At 40.1% G+C, this 6,996-nt stretch overlaps 1 protein-coding gene across 1 annotated transcript; it reads left to right on the top strand.

The window, feature by feature from the left end:
• Positions 1 to 3,138: 3,138 nt before the first annotated feature.
• On the top strand, positions 3,139 to 6,352 carry LOC125718166 (nucleoside diphosphate kinase B). The gene is made up of 5 exons (XM_048991777.1): positions 3,139 to 3,297; positions 4,274 to 4,409; positions 5,366 to 5,467; positions 5,921 to 6,033; positions 6,144 to 6,352. The coding sequence occupies exons 2-5, from the start codon at positions 4,281 to 4,283 to the stop codon at positions 6,259 to 6,261; spliced, it is 462 nt and encodes a 153-aa protein (XP_048847734.1). The 5' UTR covers positions 3,139 to 3,297; positions 4,274 to 4,280; the 3' UTR covers positions 6,262 to 6,352.
• The last annotated feature ends 644 nt before the right edge of the window (positions 6,353 to 6,996 follow it).

Raw genomic sequence — 6,996 nt, 5'->3', positions numbered from 1 at the left:
TTAATTTGATCCTTTCTCGTCTAATCATTACAGTACCTTGGAGCGAAAAATATTTATGCACATATGTCAGAGGTAAATAAATCAATGAACGGAAAACATTAAAGATATCGATTTACTGAAAAGAATCATAATTTACATCACACAGTTTTCTTGGCTGTACTTGTACGTTTTTACGCGAAACGTAGCTTAAATCGAAATTTACAAAAGTGCTTGTTTTTCTGCTACTTGTGGAAGCTTTAAAGTAACAAACACTAGCTACCTAAAACTAAGTGACTATCGAAAGCTATATACCACGAAACGGCAGTTCATAGCCAGATGCGCTATAGTTTGTTTGTAATGTGTTGGAAAGTACGTTGGAGCTCAAACTTTTGTGCGAATATATAAAAAAACTTTTGAATCTATGCAACGTTGATTGCTACGTAGCTATATGTAAATATTTATTTGTGTTGAAATTGTCCGGAAGGTCATTGTTTTTGCGCTTGTTTCGGTCAAAAATACTGAAAATGTAATGCATTTAAGCGATTATACCGCACACTCAGTTTGCATTCTGCATCTATTTTATTCATATGTAAATTACACGACCAAATCACTACGCTCTAGTAAATGTCACATACTTATCGAAGAGAGCAATTGCCAGCTGGGGGTTGGAGAGGATTCTGAGAAAGTGGTTTCCTCGTTCGTGTGGGACGTGGTTTGTTTCTCTTTGGGTTAATAAAGTTCCATTAATGTTTATATGCGGTGACAGTAGGGTTTCATATCAGTTCTCTCGGTTTACTGTAATAAGGAGAACGCAGTAATGTTGTTTTTATGTCCTTTAACAGTCAGAGCACCAAGATTAAGTTGCAAATTGTTTCAATTTCTAATATTTACAAATCACACCACGCCAATGTAAATTTAACAGTTGTGCAGTTCTTCCCACTTTTTAAAATTCTGGCATTTAGCACAAATAAATCAATAAAGCAAATGTGTTTTGTTTGCCATCAAGCTCGCACCTAGAACTGATCTCTTATGCTTATTTAAATGTTGCCTAATATGTATGTTCCAGCTTGGCCTCGGGAATATAAGCAGACGCTAGCAATACAACTGCCTGCTCAGTAGCATGGGTGCACACAGCAACTCTTCATCCAAAACTAAAAGAGAGGCACAAGGCCTTCTGGAAGAAAACGCACATTACACACGGCTGCCAGCTAATGATGTATATCCCAGATCCCGGCTCTCGCAAGGAAACTGCTTGTTCAGCACCACGAACGCGGACAGCGCCTCTTAGTCCAAAACCACAACTGAGGAATACGGCCTTCTGGAAACAAGACGGCTGCTAGCTGATGATATATCCCATAAGTCACTGTTTTTCATCCATCCCAGCATAAAATAAGGCTGAAGGCAGAGCTAAGGGACAACGGGGTGTGGTAATGTTATTACTGCCCTCTGCTGGTATAGTGGAATGGAGCGGCCACTAGTCATCGATCGCAGAAACACCAGGACCCTCCAGCAACAGGGGCCTCCGCCTCCACAAACACCATGTAAAACACCATTGGTTGGACTTTTTTTTCCTTTTTATGAATGTGTAACATGAACTGAGATATTCGGCCCGACATCTGGAAAAAAGCACTGTTAGCCTCACACCTCTGGGACCCGGGTTCGAGTCAAGATATTTGACGCTGTAAATTAATGGCAGATATTAAAGCTGGGGTACATGATTTTTACAGTCTGCTTTTTACATGTGGAGTTTGTCGTGGGGTTTCCTCCGGGTACTCCGGTTTCCCCCACAGTCCAAAGACATGCTGAGGCTAAAATTGAAATTTAGCAAATTGAAGTTGCTAAATTGCCCGTAGGCAATTAGCTGTGTATGTGTGAGTGAATGGTGTGTGAGTGTGCCCTGCGATGGGTTGTTCCTTGGCTCGTCCTTGTTTCCGGGATAGGCTCCGGACCCCCCGCGACCCAGTAGGATAAGCGGTTTGAAAAATTGATGTGTTTTCATTATCTTTTTAACAATTGTGTGTTAAAATTGAGCACCATTTGGCCACCAGATGTCACTGTGACACAATAGTTTGAACGTTTCAGAAGAGCGAAGCCTTTTCCGAACGAGTTTAAATTTTCTGACTAACAAAAGTTTTTTTGCCGTCACTGGTCGCTAGGAGATTTACAATGATGCATTCCTGACCTCCGGTGCCAATTATTTCTCTGATAAAAATGAGCACATTTGAATTAAGCATCATCACTATTGTCAGTCACATGATAACTCTTTCAACGAGACTAGGGGTCCAAAAGTACATACTTGTAAAGATATTTGACGCTGTAAATTAATGGCAGATATTAAAGCTGTTGATTGTACATGATTTTTACAGTCTGCTTTTGTCTTGTGGAAAGGGACCAGAACAGAATTACATTGTATACAGACTACAAATACACAGATTTCGTTCCAGTTCGCTGATTTCCCATTGACTGACAAAAGCGACACCTGACCAACCAAAATCCAGCAGTATTAGCCGAAATCAAACTCATTCAACGAGAAGTTAGAAGTTATTGATCAAATGTATTCTGAACAGGAGAAGCCGATACTTAAAATAAAAATGGAGCGTGATTATTTGAATCCTACTAAGGTTTTGATGGGCACTCCTGGTGCACATACTATTGAATCACCAGTGATGGCGCACAATGAAAGGAAATGTAGGTATAGGGTAAATGAGTGAATATTATATTTCAGGAAAATGTTGTTCATGTCTTTTGTTAAAAAAACACATGGTGCGAGACACCCAAAGGATAGTAGCAGAAAAACTACACTTTTCCCACACTTCCCGCACAAAATCACTTTATGTGGACCAAATCATCTAGTGGTAGTACGGGTTCCCAGACCAACTCCTTTGTATAATGTACCATACAGCCTGTTTTCATGGTCCAGGATGACGTCCTTAGTATAATGCACTATACACGCTATATGTTGGCAAATGGATGCATGTGTTCCCAGTTCAGATCATAACTGTAATTTACACGTCACTCCCTGAAATGCAGCACCTGCTCGATTTACAGTATACACCACTTGCTGTACATTTTACGACGCTGCCCGGTTTGCAGCACGCATGCGTATTATTTTACGACAGTACGTCACGCATATTGATTGTAAGTCGCCATTTTGGATCCTCATGGGTGCAGCTGGGAGCTTTGTCTTTCCTTTGGTTAGCTACAATCCCCGCCCACCCAAGTGAGTCTTTAAAAGCTGCTTCTCCATCTTTCAGCTTCCTTTCCGCGTATGCGCCTTGCTCCTGCCACTTTTTCCGGGTTGTATTCTTCTGCTTAAAGGTACTAACTTCGGTTTGGGCAGTGACTTTACTTGTCGTAAAGTGTTTTCGCATACGCCCGCTAACCTGTGAATGTATCCTGTGTATTATCATTGTAGTTTGTCGCTAAGCCATTTATTATCATACCAGTGGCGCCCGTTAAGCACAGACGGGCTTCCAGTTAGCCTTGACGTTGTTCTAGATTGTTGATTCAGGTCATGATATTATTCCGGTTTCTTTTTGCCAAATGATTTCAGACATCATTTATTGTCTTGGGATTCTTCATAAGTTGTAAACGTACTGATTTAAGTGTGTGTTTTTTTTGTCAAATGCATGTGTTAAATACAATTTATAAATGTGGTCAGCCCGACTGTTTCTGATTAGACCTGAAACAGGCCTATTTATGTTGCTTTAAAGTTGCAATTGGGACCCGAAGACGTTTTCATATGCAATTTAAATAAAGCGACTTTAATTTCCATTCAGTTAAAACGTTTTGATTTGTTAAATTTGACACCCTCTTCTACGGAGTGTACATTAATTCCGTTCGTAGCATTGCTACTGAGCTATATATATCATTTACCTTACTGAATGCCTGACCATTTTTAGTCACACAAGACTAGCGCACGTTTACTTTGAAAACATACTTTGAATCAATTTCATTAGTGACCTCAATGCTTTGGAATTTAATTTTAAGTAATTTCACTTTTGCTCAATTGGAAAATGTTAATGTGCCTTAGTCATCCTTTTACATACACTGTTAGTGACATTGTCAAAGCTTCCAAGCCCAACTGTGTACCTGTCCCTGCCTGGTTTTTTATGTCCGGTAAATGTTATAGGTTACCCTGGTTCGGTCTCACTCTGAGCTGGGGATTTTCAAACAGTCTTAGGGGGCGGAATTGAAATGCTGGTTATGTTGGCCCATGTAGGTAAAATGGCAGTCGAACCAGCCTTTATAACCCGTGTTTCACTGCTGTCGACGTTGGTTTTTGCTTCTGCAGCTGAGCGATGGCTGGCATCCAGGAGCGTACCTTCATTGCCGTCAAACCCGATGGCGTGCAGAGGGGTCTTGTCGGGGACATCATCAAGCGCTTTGAGCAGAAAGGATTTAAACTCGTTGCCATGAAATTTCTCCAGGTGAGTGAGCCCTTGCAAAGTTGTTGCATTTTGCTGTTCCTGTGCGAGCCCAGGATCTATTCGAATCACTGTCACATCTCGTGTTTATCATGCATGAGAAGCGTAAGACAGCATAGTTACTGTGTTCTTGCAACCTGAGTATTAGTCATTAGTTCCTGGACGGTGCTTAAGTATTTAATTAGTGTTATCCCCCCCCCATTTTTAAACCTTCCTTGTTTTGGTTTAGGGTAGCAGTTTCATGTTGGCTGAGGTTAAAGTTTTTTGTCTAGAAAAATTGCATTGCATGTTCATGATTAAGATCATATGAATTTGAAGCATCTGTTTTCACATGTGAGAGTGACACCCTGTATGCATTGTCAAGCAATAATCTTATTGTTCTGTGATAAAAACCTAGAGAACTGAACTTGTATGTTTGCTGTATCATAGTAACAATGTGCTAATATAGTAATCCAAGTCGCTTAAAAGATCTTGCTTGATGACTGAATAACCGTATTTAAACTGATAGACAAAAATACAGTTTTGCAGGGTGGATAAGCAGTGTTGTCAAGCTGCAATATCAGCTATTTTGTATTACAAATATCATTGTTATTGAGTTTAGTCTTCTTGGAGACATGGATTGAGTGCTACAGTACCGTGCTGCTTTAGTGTGCAAAGCCTGCAAACATTCTGGCCATGAAAATATTCCCCTCCTGCCAGTTGGCTGACCTGTTGCCCCATATCTGTTACTATTGTAAACAAACGTTGGACAAATTGTGCGGAAGAAACGTATATTGTGGATTGCCCAGCAGGAACCTTGTACAACCTGAAACTGAAAACCAAAATGTATTTTCTACCATGGATCTGCATGTGAGAATGTAATAACACTATCGCTGCTTTCTGAGCTTCAGCTTAGTGATGCCTGCATGAGGTGTTGAAATCAAGCTTTAATATGGGTGTTTATTCTTCATTTAATGCAGGCCTCTGAAGACCTCCTCAAGCAGCATTACATTGACCTTAAAGATAAGCCGTTCTATAATGGACTGGTTAAGTACATGGCCTCCGGTCCTGTAGTGGCAATGGTAAGTGTATGCAGTAACTACGTCATAGACCTTTAGTTTCCCATTTTAAAGGGTAATTTGCATGTATAATTATGCATTTTTGGGCCACTTTTAATATTGAATCTCACATTTTTCAGATTTTTAAGTTTTTCCAAACAAATGTGCAGCTAAATACAGTAATTCCCACATATGGTTTGTTACATTTTTTTCAGCCCGTCTGTTAGCTAAGACGCCAAGCTGTTAAATTATACTTGGTTGGAATTTTAAATGCAGCATGGGACCATAGATTTATACCTGCAATAAGTAAATGTGTGTGTTTATTAATTTTAAGCGTAAAGCTACATTTTGAATATTCAGCTGAACTCCTGACGAAAAACTAACTGATCTATGAATGATCTGCTCTGCTCTCTCTATATATATAATATATATGGATGTATGTATGTATGTGTTACTCTTCTGTTAATGTCTTCCTAGGTGTGGGAAGGTCTGAATGTGGTAAAAACGGGAAGAGTGATGCTGGGAGAGACAAATCCTGCAGACTCCAAGCCCGGAAGCATCCGCGGAGACTTCTGCATTCAAGTTGGCAGGTGAGTCTGACGATGCTTGGATATAATTAGCTTTACTTTACACGGGCGAATTATTTGCCCTGCCAAAGGGCCACTAAACCTTCTGCTTTTTTTTGCGTTTCTTTTTCCAGGAACATCATCCATGGAAGCGATTCTGTTGAAAGCGCAAATACTGAGATCAATCTGTGGTTTAAGGCCGAGGAGCTGGTGGCGTACAAAAGCTGCGCACAAGACTGGATCTACGAGTGAGTCTCACGCTCACCCTGCTGTGTAGCGGGACGCTGGTTCCTGGAACTCGCATTGTCAAACTGATGCTTGCCAATAAAGTCATGAACTCAAACGGTTGCCTTAAACCTTCAGCATTTATTCTGTCTTTGGTTGTAAGCAGTAGCATTAATCTGAAATGGATTTTATAACCTGTGCAAATTCCCGGCTTCCCTAAATCCCACCATACAATTCACATTACAGTCCAGATTAAGAAGGCAGCAGATCAGGAACCTAGACATTAGCAATAGGGATTTGGCCCACATTCCTCACTCTGAGTTTGGCATATTGGGTGTTAGTCACTGGATTTTCCATAGGATGTGAATAAAATCAGTTTACAGGTTTGTGCTTAACTTCATTGTCTTATACTAGACACTGTTTCAGGTCTATGCTACTCTTCCTTTATTAAATCTGTTTGGAAGGCGCCAATGTTTACTTTTAATTTCCTTGTACGTATTTGGAATACCGGAAATAAACACACTGTACAACAGTCTTTGTCATAATCAGATGTCTGATTTAGCATTAATTCAGCATACGTAAACAGGACTTCATTATACTAGGAAATGTACACAGGACGTCAATAGAAAAAAGATTATGAAACAGATATTGACTTCAGCAACTGAACTAATGAGACTATATACACTGAAAGAAGGTTACATTTATATAGTGCTTTTCAAGACACCCAAAGCGCTTTACAGAAGCAATTGGGAGCCACTGCAA

This window comes from Brienomyrus brachyistius, chromosome 22 (genome assembly GCF_023856365.1).
Source record: "Brienomyrus brachyistius isolate T26 chromosome 22, BBRACH_0.4, whole genome shotgun sequence".
Taxonomy (NCBI): Eukaryota; Metazoa; Chordata; class Actinopteri; order Osteoglossiformes; family Mormyridae; genus Brienomyrus; species Brienomyrus brachyistius.
Note: the sequence above shows the minus strand (reverse complement) of the source record. Positions and strands in the feature narration are given on the sequence as shown.